This window comes from Salvia miltiorrhiza, unplaced genomic scaffold (genome assembly GCF_028751815.1).
Source record: "Salvia miltiorrhiza cultivar Shanhuang (shh) unplaced genomic scaffold, IMPLAD_Smil_shh original_scaffold_269, whole genome shotgun sequence".
NCBI lineage: Eukaryota > Viridiplantae > Streptophyta > Magnoliopsida > Lamiales > Lamiaceae > Salvia > Salvia miltiorrhiza.
In genome coordinates this window covers 29,794-44,346 of record NW_026651514.1, presented here as the reverse complement: position 1 = coordinate 44,346, position 14,553 = coordinate 29,794, and the positions used below count along the sequence as shown (strand labels likewise).

Below are 14,553 nucleotides of genomic sequence, written 5' to 3'. Positions count from 1 at the left end.
GAACAGCTCAAAAAAGAATACGCACCGCTTTCGTTGGGACGGAAGGAGTATTATTTTATATTTTTATTTGTATGGCTAGAATTTATAAGACTAAAAGATTTTGGCTGCATTAGGGCCTTCCCATCAAAATGCGACAATTTTACTCAATTCTTACCTATTGAAAAAACTGTAGGAATATAGATTTGCAAAATGCGACAATCTCCTAATCTTTAATTTAATATTTATATTAAATATTTTTTCATGAATCGAAGTTAGTTAGTTTTTGAAAATAATTAAAATAAAAAAAATAAAGGGTTAATAGCAAAAAAATACACGAAGTTTCACCAAATTTGCATTTTGCACATGACCTTCAAAAATAGCCCCAGAATACATGAGCTATTGATTTTGTTGTAATTTGCACACGGCGAGAACTCCGGCCATAATTAAAGTTGACCGGCAATGACGTGGACTATACGCGTGGCATTTTTATTGTATGTGGCAATACGCGTGGCAATTTAATTGATTTGGCAATACACATGTCATTTTTATTAAAAAATAAATAAAAAAAAAACAAAAATTCATCTCTCTCTCAAGCTTTCCACCACCGCCGGCCGGCCAGCTCAAGCTTTCCACCACCGTCGTTCCTCTCCTTCCTCAAGCTTTCCACCATCCTGGAGCGAATTAAACACATTCAATTATCCAAAACTAAGATAACTTAGACAAATCCATCATCCTGGAGCGAGCATGCAAATTTGCAAATCCATTATCCAAAGCTTTCCACCACCGCCGTTCCTCTCCTTCCACAAAAATTCATCTCTCTCTCAAATCACAGCGTCGTTCCTCTCCTTCCTCAAGCTTTCCACCACCGCCGGCCAGCTCTTCCACCAAAATCAGGCCCTCGACCTCCTAGATCCCCAAATCGCAGCCCTCGGCCTTCATCCTCTCCAACAACGCCGCCGCCTTCATCCTCCTCGCGAGTCTTTCCACCGCCAATACCAAACCCCCTCCGACCCACACACACCACGCAACAACAAACACCAAACCCCAGCTCCTCTTCTTCCTCGCCGCCGCCGCCGCCAGATCTGGGGATTTCCCCCTTTTTACCCCACCGCCACCTCTAACTTTCTCCGACCTACACACACCACGCAAAGAGAGGGAAGAACGGTGAGAGGCGAGAGAAGGGAGAGGCGACGACGCCGGTGACGACGCCGGCAACGCCGGTGAGGAAGAAGGGAGTGGCGTCTCTGTGTGGAGAGAGAGAGAGAGCAGAAAGGAGGCGTTGAGCAGAAAGGGTTTTTTTTTTCTTTTTATTTTTATTTAGAAAAACTTGATAAAACGACGTCGTTTTACATGCCCGGCGGTTAGTCCACGTCTGCAATTTTCGGCTGCCACGTCAACAACGTTTAAGATGATGGTCAACGCATGTGCAAATTACAATTAAATCGAAAGGTGGTGTATTCTGGGGCTAATTTTGAAGGTCGTGTGCAATTTGCAAATTTGATGATAGTTCATGTATTTTTTGGCTATTAACCCAAAAATAAAATAAAGATAGAAAATTTGGACTGAAAAATTATGAGGAGAGAGAAAATTTTGTGATATAAAAAATTCATGTGTTTAGAGTATTATAGATTGAGGTGGTCTCCTGTACACCCGTGTGTAGATGACACTATCACTATTTTGTTTTACAAATGACTCTATCATATTATATAAATAATTTTATCTGAAAAATGACACTATCATGTTATCGAAATGATACTGTACATCTGGGTGTACCGTATATGGGAGATTTTGTGTTATATATATGGTTGGGGAAACTAACTAATTCAGATGGATGCACAATATATTTAGATATACATAAATTTTTGCTTATATTTACACACAACATATATACTCCAACTAATAGAATATTTGGCTCGATCTTGTCCAATACAATTTGTGTATAAACATTTGTTCTCAGGGTTTCTCTTCTGTGTTTCGAGGTTTCGAGAATTAAGGTCTTTTCAACTGTATTAATATTGCTCGACATTGATGACAGTTTGGTGTTTTTTAAGACTGAGGAGAATGCATCAAATGATTTTGCGGATGTGCTTAAGAAGTATGAGAGAGCCTCTGGACAAGTTATTAACTATGACAAATCTACAATATCTCTTAGTCCTAGCACCATTGATTCGGTCGTTGATGTTGTTGGTATCAAAGAGACACATGGTTATGAGACTAAAGAAGCTTCAGTTTGGCTATCTCCAGAAGAAAGTTAAATGGTTCTCGGAGGAAAGGAAACATTGATCAAAGCTGTATTGCATTCCATTCCCACTTATGCCATGACCTGCTTTCGTATATGCACGGCCATTGAGAAGATATGCAGCAATTTCTACTTCGACCGCGCCTAGTATCAAAAGCTGGAAGGAGCTCTAGGCTCTTAATGTTCCACCTAAGGTTCGTCATTTCGCTTGGCGAGCTCTGATGCAAATTTGTTTAAGCATCATGTTCCAATTAATGGAATTTGCTCTTGGTGTAAAAAGTGGTGGGGCTCAACGGTTCATTGTCTTATTTTATGTGAGACGGTCCGTGGTTTTTGGAGAGAGACAGAATTCTGGGACACTATGAAGCATGGGTGGCTTTTCTGCAGAAGCTATCAGTCCAAGTGATGAGATGTTGCTGGAATTTCAAGAAGCCCTCCGGGTGGTAGCTGTCCAAAATCGTGTTCCACCGAGGGAGGGCTCGGATTCTTTGCAGCCTCCATGTCAAGGTGCTCTTCGCCTTGATGTGGATGTCACGTTTCAGGGGAACGACAGTACTCGATCGGGTTGGGGTCGGTTTCGTCTTCCGAAATGAGTTGGGTCAGCCTGTGTGGCTGCTGCTTGCCTTTACTCCAACGGTACTCTTGGGCGAACTACACGCTATGATGTTAGCGGGATTCTGCTTAGAAAACGACTTAGGCCCGGTGTATATCTTCTCTGATTCCCTTCTTAGCCATTCATGTTCTTCAAGGCACTAATCAAGGTTCGGAGTCTCTTTGTGATGCCCTTTGGGAGGCCTCCCAGCAAGAAGATTTGTTGTTGTCGATATAAGCTTAATATAAGCTTCGCGTTTTTCCCTCAAAAAAAAAAATCGATAATTTTTACATATGAAAATATAAAAAAAATCTTCATATATAGTTGGCCACTGCAGCAATTATAGCATCTCTGCAAAATATCAAAAGTCAGTTTAGATTCATATAATTCAAAACTCTTTCGTTGTCATGTACAAATTTCACTACATATTTTAAAATAGGAGAAATAACGCCACAATCCTCAAACTTTAGTCGATTTCTCGTTTTTTCAATGAGTTTTAAAAGTGATTTAAAAATTCACCAACTTTCGATTGAGTAAGAAAGCCATTGAATAAGAAAGCTGGACATCTAATCTTCTTCCTCGCCCTTTTATGAATAAGAAAGACATAAGCATTCTTCACCAAACAAGACTCCAAAATTTGAACATCTTCGTCTATCTACAACTTTGGAAAACAAAGGCTAAAGACTAAGGAAGACAACAAATAAATGTGCATTATGCAACTACACTATTTATTAGATCAACTTTATCATCAAAAGGGTGCATGGGACCTAAAAAGAATACCTCCTCCTCCTCTTCGTCTTCTGTATCAATAATACGAATTCTGCAGTTTACACATGTGTTTAATTAGTAAAAGAAACTATACATAAAAGAGAAAGCTGCTTTTCCTTAGAAATGTAATCTCAAAACACAAGTAACTAATGCTACTCTTATGAAGCTAACTTTATACATATATAATACCATGCATGAATCACCTTTTCATTAATGAATTAATCATCGTGGCCGATAGTACATAATTCACCATCATTATCTAACTTGATGTTGATGAGGTTAAAGTCACAGCAATGGCGACCAACCTACTCTGTCCTAGATGATAAAGAAAATCTTTCCTCACTAAAATCAAACGATATGACTTCGGTCCCATAAGAAAGCCAATGACAACTACCTTTAACACAAATAGGAGCATCCAAGTAGACAATCCAAACAGATTCCAACGCTTAGTTTCGAATGAATACACCTCAATGTCATAGCTGTCAACCCGCGATATCTTCAGACCTATGCCATAACAAAGAATTGAAACTGTAATTGGTTGTGGGGTTGCAAAGAAAACGGTGTCCAATAAGCAAGAAACCCCCACAACTGCTAGCATCAGCCTAAAGCTTTGGATGGAAGATTCAAACTTTCTTCAGATATTTCACATAGATCTCCCAGAGAAAAAGCAGATAAACAATACATACCATGCTTGAAACATTTCACATTCATCGTCGACCAATCTGATGAGAAACTGATGGATTGAACACAAGGAGAAAGTGAATGGATAAGACACTTCCCCTCAAACCAACAAGTTGGAGGTTTGAGTCACAACACAGGAAATGAGAAACCATTATCAATCCTAAAAAAAAAACAGATTTGCGTCCATATATAGGCATTACCACACTTTTCACATCACAAGTTTTGATAATTTACTTTGAACTTCTCTTCACCAAAAGGTAAACTTTTCAATCCTTCATATCAAGAAATCAGAAAAGAACATTAGGAAGATGGTGGCCGAAAGATATAAAAATTACATTTCATCGTGAAAGAAATATAGCCACAAATCAGAATGAGATCACATTCTCCATAGCATAAGTTTTGAGCGGAAGAAAACTTGGGGCATAAACGACTGCACAGCTTGAAATATTAGGATCAAGTTCAGACACATCAAGTTTTCGAATAGTTTTAGTCTTGCTGGAGTAGTATCCCAGTTGTCTGAATTCCAATCCCATTATGATATCGCCGTCTTCAAAAACTTTAATGGGGCAAACAAACCACAAGCGATCTTCCAAACCAACCTTGTGAATGATAAATTCCTTTGTCCAAGATTCATCATCGCCATATTCCTTCATCAACCATATATGAATCTCGTTAACAGGCTGGGACAAAGTCATATCACACACACATAAGCAGCCCCCTAAAACAGACAAATTCCTACCCGTGTTAGGATAACTGGGATGAGGAGGAGAAAAGGTGCTCAAAAGCTCAGTTTCAAGGTCGAGGCAAGAAACCCTGGATGAGTACGGTTCCCACCCCAAGAAATGAAGATTTCCATTAAGAAGTACCCCTTTACTGTTTCCTCCATACTCAAGCAGGCTACAGCACGCAACTCTTCTCCACGATGCAGTCCCAACGGTGTAAACTTGCCAGTCACATCGATCATTTCTTCCCGCGATTGCTGATAAAATCCTAACCACCTTAAATTCCCCGCTGCTTCTGCTCACTCCAAACCCATAAGTGAGCCTTTCAATCTCAGGTTTGGGGTAAATCCGTGGAAGAGGAGAAGGAAGCCTGATGTACTCACGAGTGATTGGATTGCATACAAAAATTTCGTCATCTCTATGACACGAGAAGAGCAAGCCATTAGCTGAGTCATGAACTGGCCCATAAAATGGGAGGTCAAAGCTGAAGACTACATTCCACCGATGCTCATGGCAGTTAAAATCAAGCTTGTTTACAAACTCAACGACTTTGTGTGGGTTCGGATCTGTTTTCCACTCGAAAACAACAAGGCCAGGGACTGATTTAGAGAGATGGGACTTGACGAACTCAGGAGTCACGAGCAGATCGAGCCACGGCTTACAAACACACTTGCAAATCATGGTGGTTCGAGCGGGGAGTCTTGAGAGGATGTTGAGTATGATTTCTGATGGTAGATATGTGAACAAATCTTGCCCCATTCTGGGATTTTTAATGCTTGTCTTATTCATCTTTTACCTCATCAAAAACAATGCAAGAGTCAGTTCTTAAACTATTTCATGTATTTTTTAACACAACATAAACTATTTAATTATTTTTATCAGAACTTACACAAAATCAAATAAGAACAAATGTAGGATATCTAAGAAAGTGAGTGGCGAATACTAACCAAATCAGGTTTTAGGCCCAACAAAACCTAATCAATTCGAGAAATTATGTCTGCAAATTCGGCAATGCTAATAACAACATATATGCTGCATTGCATCCAAACTCGAACAAATGAGTAAAGACACACGCTCTAATTTACAGAAAATCCGCAAAAACAAAAATGATAATAATAAAAAAAAAAAGAAGATAAAATAAAAATAAAACAAAATACCATGTGACGGCGACGCTGCAGCTGTAGAGATGGTAGCTATCGCTCATGTGGTTAGTGTATCTCCAGCCACACTGCAAAACCAAACGCAGTTTGGGGTTTTGAATGTGAGCTTTCCTTATGCGTCTCTAATACGCTATCGACAATTTAATGTGGGCTTTCACTTATTTTTTTTGTCTAAGAAAAATACTGATTAATTTCATTTAATGCGAACTTTTGCATTTTGGGTACTTTATTTAGTTTATGGGTAATTCTATTGATAGCCCCCGTTTTACTCAATATTGCCATCTATTAAAAATAATAATATTAAATAATTATAAATTTTCAATTTTACCTATAGCCTATAACCCCCAAATTAAACACCGTGTAACCCCCATTCTTCCTGTATTTGACGGATACATATGTGGATTTCCGATCCTATTATTTAGTGTGGGGTGTTTAAGCATCACTATGCTAATATCCTGCTTGTTTAATTTGCTTGTTGCATATCAATGTTCGTCGAAAGAGGAAGTTGAGGAGAGCTCTCGAGAGTTCCCTGATCGTGTCAAGGCACCCCATCAATTTCAGTTACTGCGATTTGCAGTTGAAGAAGACTAGTAACTTTTCGCAATTACTAGGAACAAGTAATGAAACATATAGGTAGATATAAAAAGACATGATTTGCTTGGAGGGGACACAGAGGCTTTTGAGGAAAATGAAATGCAATGGGCATTTCTAGATTATCTCCACCTTCCTTAATATTAATGAAAAATTAACGTCCTTATATATAAACTGTCCACCTATATTAATTTAGCTTATACACATCAATCAACACAGTGTATAAATGTATATACCTATTACACATACATACGAGTTCATGAAGAATGGATCGTTGGATAATTGGATATTGCATTGCTACATTAGTGGAGAGAATTGCAGCAGGTTTTTAGATTAAACTCGGTTTTTAAGTGGGTGTTGGTACTGTACAAAGGCATTGCTTATTTCCACTGCGACATCAAGCAGGAAAACAATTTTCAAGGTGTAGGATTTTCGGCCTGGACAAGATGATGGGGAGGGAGGTGTCAAGTGTGGTGACCACGATAAGGGGAACGAGAGGGTACCTAGCTGCAGACAGTGGCGGAGCCAGGAATTAATTTGGGAGGGGGCTGAACTTGTAGGAGGGTTCCCCGAGATTCTTTCTTTGGACATTTCATATATTTAAGACATTTTTTTATTAAAAGACGAGCATAATAGTAATAATAAAGAACAACATTTTCATAGATTATATAGTTTCAATACATTACAAATTTTTTTTGGACATTCTGTATTTATAAGGCATTTTATTCAAAGACGAGCATAATAGTAATAATAAAGAACAACATTTTCATAGATTATATAGTTTCAATATATTAAAAATTAATTTCAATACATTACAATTTTTTTTGTCATTTCGTAAATTTTAGGTATTTTTTCTATTAAAATACAAGCATAATAACAATAATAACGAACAATATTTTCATAGATTATATAGTTTCAAAAATTACAAGCTAGAATCAATAATAATAAAAGACAAGCATAGTAATAATAGCAAACACAAGTTTTTTTGGCATTCCATACATTTTAGGCATTTTCTATTAAAAGACAAGCATAATAGTAATAATAATGTATAATATTTTTATAGATTATATAATTTTAAATAACACAATTATTCTTAAATTAATTATATATGGAAGAATATAATAAGCAAATCAACTTTTGTAAAACAAATTTCTTTTATTATATAGACATATATCTATTTATATTTAAAATAAAAATAAAAAAACTCAAAATTAGGGAGGGGGCTTCAGCCCCCCGCCTGCAGAGTGGGTGAGCAATCGCTCCATCACTGTGAAAACGGATATTTACAGTTACGGGATGCTACTCTTTGAGATCATTGATGGGAGGAGAAATCTTGATATAATTAAGCTATAACAGCAGAGAACTTCTTTTACCTAGTGGGCCTTCAAGGGAATGAACAACGGAAGGGTGGCCAAGGCTGCAGTCCGGCGGTGGAAGAGGATGAAGTAGTTCGAGCACTGAAAGTGGCGTTTCGGTGCATCCAAAATGAGATAAAGGGTTAATATGGGGGTTATGTGCTATAGGGTATAATAGTAAATTTATGATTATTATTTTTAATAGGGGGTTATACTGAGTAAAACGGGGGCTATGAATAGAATCACCCTTAGTTTATTTATTTAATTGAACGTTTGTAAGAGGAATACTGAAAACACCAATTTCAGTCTCGAGTCTTGGATGATATTCTATTTTGTGTCACAGTAATGTGTTGTCACTATTGTGGTATATTTTAATGTAATTGATTTTCAAATTATACTGCATTTGATATCAACGTTATAAATGGCACGAGATTTTAGAAAATATTGGATAATACTCCCTCCGTCCACAATTTAATGCCCCACTTTGGTGTGAGCATGGAGACTAAGAAAACTAAAAAAGGTGTTGCGAGTGAAATATAAGTGTGGTTGACTAAAGTGATAAAGGTAGTTGACTAAAGTGATAACGGTGTTGTGAGTAGGTCCACTAGTGATAAAGTGTAGTAAATATAGAATATAAAAATGATAAATGTGTTTTAAGGTGGATCCATTAGTGGCAAAGGGTGGGAAATATAGGAAAAGAAGGAGAATAAAAAAGTACAAAAAACAAAATAGGGCTTTAATTTGTGGACAAAAATTTAAGGGCAAGTAGGGCTTTAAATTGTGGATGGAGGGAATAATTAATAACAATGGATATCCATTTTGAGTAGAGTTTGGGTCCCACTATAATTGTATGGAGGAAATAATATGTGTCATGTGAACCCTAGTGATATAAATAAAAGTGAAAATAATATTATGAATATACCAAAATGACAAAAATGGAAACGATATCATAGACGGAGGGAATAATGAAGGGAGTATAATTTTCTACTATTATTTAAGTAACTTTTAAATTTAGTAGCTTTTGTTAGGTCCGGAGGGTCTCGAATAGGTGTATGGGGGGGGGGGGAATACACCTATGGGCTATTTTTCCCACCTCAAACTGAGGGATCTCAAGATAGAGATCAAAGCGAAACTTCACACGCAAACTATGACACCTGTTAACTGAAAGGAGTTTTGACCAAACAGGGTTGACGGCTGATACTGAAAACTCTTCAGTAAGGAGTTATCAGTTAAGTTACTGGAACTTAACTGATGCACGTAAGGGCTTCAGTCGAGTTTGCTAAAATATAGATGATAACACTCTTCCTGACTATCAGAAGATAGATCAGTCAGACTGATATCATACGCAGCGGAAATAAACTTAGTTTCGTAATAGCCTCGGTTGAGCACGTTGTTAGTCTTATGTTTCTCTTTGCAGTTATTCAGTATTCAGTTTATCAATTGAAACAACACAAGTAAGAATGTAAAACTGAAAGCTGTAAATAACACAGAGACTTTTACGAGGTTCGGAAAAACCCTTTCCTACATCCACGGTCGGTTGATCAGACCAACAATCCACTCCGCAAGTGCTTAACAGGTGCACTGCAAACCAAACCGTGTGCTTGTCGGGTGCACACAACCGTACCACTGAAGAAACCACTTCTTCAGTACCCACACTTCACTCGTGTCGGATTTCTCTCGCTTAGCACAACCCGGGCTAAGACTTCTCAGAGTCAGAGTACCTTCCTAAACTCCGAATCACTCAAACACTCTACTCTTTCTTTCTGAAAGGAGGTTTGAACGGTTGGCAACTATACTGCAAAGAACAAGTTCTTTGGAGCAAGTTTTGACCTTGGCTTCTGGGTAAACAGAGGTTTGCCTAAGGTCTAAGAGAATGTATGTAATCAGCAGTGACTGATTTTGGCTTTGGAATTCTCTTCTTCGATTCAAGCTTTGGAGAGGTTAAGCTTTAGGCTGAGTAGCGATTTTAGCAGAGCTTCAGCTTATGTCGTTGAATCGGTGAAGATTGAAGTTGATCCTCGAGCGCTATTTATTGGAGAGGTCTTGAATAGATCCGTTGGCGGAGAACGTCTTCAAGATTTCTTCCGTTGGAGAGCATTTCGAATTTGGGCTGAGACTTCAATCTTCGAGGTTCCTTGTTTGGTGGAAATGACTCTCTTGAAGGACGGAGATGTGACGACTCTGATAAAGTAGCCACCAAATAGGAATGACCTCTGAAGAGATAAGGAGATTCTGAGATCTCTGCATTTAATGCGGCTGTACTTTTGTGAGTATGTGGCTTCCTTTGAACGTTGGAAGTTCAGTCCGAGGAAGAATGTTTAACTGATACTTGACTTTAGTATCAGTTCGCTGAGTCCATGGAGCACGCATTATGTAATCAGTTCCGAACTGATTCTTCAACTGATACTTCAATTGGTATCTTCAGTCCTTCGTCCTTTAGTCTTCAGTCTTCAGTCTTCAAAACCGCAAGCTAAACTAGAAACGAACTCTAACACTTGAGTTCAAAACTGTTCTAGTCTATTACAATTAAGACCTATGAATTTTGGTATCATCAAAACAAGGATTAGGATATTCCACAAGGTTCCCAACAGCTTTATTTATTCATTAATAATCAAGTGCTCGATATAATATACTGCCCACGTCACCGAAAAATATGTGCATTTTGACATTTTGGATCGTATCCTCAAAATATGTTTTTCCTTTTCTTTTTAATTTTTGAACACTATTCCATAAAAAAAATTAATTTTTATCTCTATTTTTCATACTTATTTACAAAAAACTGATCATGGGTCACCATCTTCTTTATAATAGGAAAATCACTTATTCTATGTGGCATTCTCTAAGCTCACCATTTCAAAATTCTTCAATTCATTGCAATTATTCTTTTTTATATACATTTTTAAATTATATAATTTTATTTTTATTTTTATTGAATTCACTAATGCATTTAAAACATCACCTTAATTAATGTGGTTTCATGTTATTATGCTCACTAGTGTTTAACCCGTCGAAAGGAATTATTCTAAGTTGTTATTTAAATTATATAATATTATTTTTATAAGCAATTATATACATATATATATATATATATATTATTTTTGAATCTGTTTAATTTGAGGTAATTAATGTAATTGAAATTACCTCAAATTGTTATTGTTATTGTTATTGTTATTTAAACTCACCCATAGAGCTTTGTTTCTCGGTCATAAAGGAATATAACACAAGTTATTGTTGTTATTGTTATTTAAATGGTTCTTTTCATGAAGAAAGATTTATAAATATTATTCTTTTCCTAGGTGTTAAGAAAATATTCACATGAGATTGTTCTTTAACAATTATTTCATCCGTACCACTTCAAATAACCCAATTTCTATTTTGGGTTGTCTCAGTTCAAATGACTCAACCCAAATTTAGAAATAAAATTAGGCATTTAACATTACTTTTAAACGTCCGTGGACGATGCGTAATTCCGAGAAGAGAAGGGTTGCTGTGCAATGGTGCAAGTCTGGTACGAAATGTTTATCTATTACTTCTCCGGGAGATTTACCTGAAATATGCAAACAAAGTGATCTGGATCTTCCTTTTTTGGATCCAAAGGTTCACACTTATGGTACCAGTAATGAGGGTTTGTTGCTTATCTACGATGATAACCACCTTTTTCTTTGCAACCCCACAACCAAACACTTTCGATCCTTTCCATCCAAATACAAGGTACATAAACCCGACCCATGGATTCCGTATATCGTGACTGCTGGTTTAGGCTATCTTTCTGAATCTGGTGATTACAAAATCGTATGTGTTTATCTATGTGATCGCGAAGATCTGAAGATGTCCAAGGTTGACAGGTTTGACATTCAGGTGTATTCATTCAAATCTAAGGATTGGAAAAAGATTAAAACTCCTGATTTTTGTGCATCTGCTTGGATTGTCTACTCCGAACCTCCTACTTGTGTTGAAGGTAGTTGTTATTGGTTTGCTTGTGGGACCAAAGTCGTATCGTTCGATTTTAGTGAAGAAAAATTCTCTTACTTTTCTTTACCATCTAAGACAGATGACTATAGCGCTCGCCTCATCAAGTTAGATAATTATTATGGTGAAGATTTGTAAGGCATTATGTACTATCGGCTACGAGGATCTGAATCATCCTCTTTTTATGATGGGGATTATTATGAGCTTTGGGTATGTAGGGAAGAGAAATGGGAAAAAGATTTTAATGTGTCTCTTACTAGTGTTTATGCACCAATGACTATGGTAGACAATCGATTCTTGTTTCTTCGTGGACTATATAAGGATGGTGGTGGCAATAATATTGCAACTAATCATGGTCTATCTGTTTACGACCATACTAGGAAAAAATGCGTGGTTCTCGGTTTTACTGATAATGTCTACGTTTTCTCTTATGTTGAGAGCTTTGTTACGCTGCTGGATGGAAAGCCAATTCAGGGGTATCTACCATTCTTCTACTCCTTGCTTGCTTGGGTTAATTATAATATTCTGCCCTTTTTTACTGTTTTACTGAAATGGGTCTACTTTTATTTTGCAAGTGCTGCTTTTGTTTGAGTTAGTATGTGACTAAACATGATATTTAATTATAATGTGCGAGTGCAGATCCGATGTTCTTAATCGTGATATTTCATTGGGCAACAACGACAATGCCATCGAATCCACAGCCGAGGAGGAGGAGGAAGAGCTGGAAGAGGAGGAGCAACTTTCTCTTATCTATTTAGTTCTTTTTACTAATTAAACACGTGCAATTGCAGAATGCGTATCATTGAGACAGAGGAGGATCAGGAGGAGGTATTCTTGTTCTCATTTGTTAATTTCCAGCTGGTTCATTCTTTTTAGCTCCCATGCACCCCTTTGATGATAAATTTGATCTGATAATATCGGTTACCACAGTGTAATAGCATAATGCACATTTATTTGTTGTCTCCTTAGTCTTTAGCTTCTTTTTGAAAGTTGTGGATCAATGAGGATTTTCACAAATTGGTATCTTGGTAGATTGTTTGGTCAAAGAAGAATGCTTGTCTTTCTTATTCACATAAAAGTAATGGGCTTTTTATTGTGCTCAAACTGTATTGTTCATGACAGTTGACAGCATCTTATTTTCTAAGAATCAAATGATTGCGTCGTTTTTTATATTTTGTTAAATTTGATTATTTCTGATTTCCAGATTATATGGTTCCGTAGATTTTGTTTGCTATTATTATACAAATACTTGTTTCTAATTATGCTCATTACCTTTTATTTATGTTTTGTAATCTTATGTATCAACTCAATTGCAACTTTACAGGATTGCGAAATGGCCATTCCAAAAAGCATTGTACTGGCCTAGTCTTTTTGCAATGCTTTGCAAGAAGAGGAACGTGGAGGATCTTATTTTGAACGTCGGCGTTGGTGGGGTTCCAACCGGCCCTGCAGGTGGTGGCGCTGCTGCAGTTGCCCCTGCTGTAGAGGAGAAGGAGGAGAGTGACATGGGCTTGAGCTTGTTTGATTAAGACAAGTTATTTCGATCGAATGTGCCTTTTGCTCTACATTTAATTTGCATACTTGGGAGTTTTTTGTTATTATTAGTTTAATGCAGTCTTACTTTAATGCAGTGTTACTACTGCATTAGAGAATGGCTTCCAACAAAGAGCGTTTATGAAATCCGCTACTTCAACATTGATGCATGTAGATTAGACGTCCAGCTTTGGGGCTTTGATCGATGCACTTTTTCTTTGTGCTATTAATGGGTTTTTAGGTTTTTTCTTTTTCTTCAATAAATTTTAATTCAGTAAACAGTTCACAACATTTTTTTCTTCTAAAGAATCAAATTAATGATTACATCTTTTTTTATATTTTATTAAATCTAATGATTTCTTATTGCCAGATTAATTTATATGGTTCAGTAGATTTTGTTTGCTGTTACTATACAAATACTTGTTTCTATTACCTTTTATTTTATGTTTTGTAATCTTATGTATCACTATCAACTGAGTTGCAACTTTACATGCAGGATTGCTAAATGGCCATTCTAGAAAACAAATCTTTGAGTGAGATTATTTATGCAAACTGTTTCAAAATTCTCATTCACTCGACGGTGCTAGCTAGAAATAGAAATAGTGAAGTGTGATAGCGTCGTGCATGCTTATGAAAGGCGGGAAGAGGAAAGGGGGTGAGCTTCGTGATCGATTGTACGAAGCCAGTGGATGAGACAAGATTATGGAGATCAAGTTTGGCATGAGTATTCAGCTAATACCAAATAACATGCGAAACTCACAAGCAAAACAGTTTATACAATGGTCACGTAGAATTGAGGAATCATACAAAATACAGCATATGTATACAGATAAAGAAATCAAGCTATGAACATATCCACACAGTCACATTTCCCAGATTAGACGCAAGATATGAGACAAGCAATCCACAGAATACTATTGAACAAAAGAGAGATAAATAGCACTGGAGATAATAATGATAATAC

General features: G+C 36.9%; 3 protein-coding genes across 4 annotated transcripts; 2 read left to right on the top strand and 1 right to left on the bottom strand.

Moving 5' to 3' along the window:
• Positions 1–4,512: 4,512 nt before the first annotated feature.
• LOC131003776 (F-box protein At4g22390-like) lies at positions 4,513–6,291 on the bottom strand. Of its 2 annotated transcripts, none has more exons than XM_057930325.1 (2): positions 6,139–6,291; positions 4,513–5,770 (listed from the first exon to the last, which is right to left on the bottom strand). In XM_057930325.1, the coding sequence occupies exons 1-2, from the start codon at positions 6,139–6,141 to the stop codon at positions 4,625–4,627; spliced, it is 1,149 nt and encodes a 382-aa protein (XP_057786308.1). In that variant the 5' UTR covers positions 6,142–6,291; the 3' UTR covers positions 4,513–4,624. The 2 variants fall into 2 exon arrangements, with proteins under 2 accessions (XP_057786308.1, XP_057786309.1); XM_057930326.1 differs by having other exon boundaries at positions 4,513–5,777; positions 6,139–6,280.
• A 5,255-nt stretch (positions 6,292–11,546) lies between these two features.
• On the top strand, positions 11,547–12,194 carry LOC131003809 (F-box/LRR-repeat protein At2g43260-like). The gene has a single exon (XM_057930364.1). The coding sequence runs from the start codon at positions 11,547–11,549 to the stop codon at positions 12,192–12,194; it is 648 nt and encodes a 215-aa protein (XP_057786347.1).
• LOC131003808 (uncharacterized) lies at positions 11,557–12,831 on the top strand. The gene is made up of 2 exons (XM_057930363.1): positions 11,557–12,532; positions 12,696–12,831. Exons 1-2 carry the CDS (start codon positions 12,201–12,203, stop codon positions 12,829–12,831), a joined length of 468 nt encoding a protein of 155 aa, XP_057786346.1. The 5' UTR covers positions 11,557–12,200.
• The last annotated feature ends 1,722 nt before the right edge of the window (positions 12,832–14,553 follow it).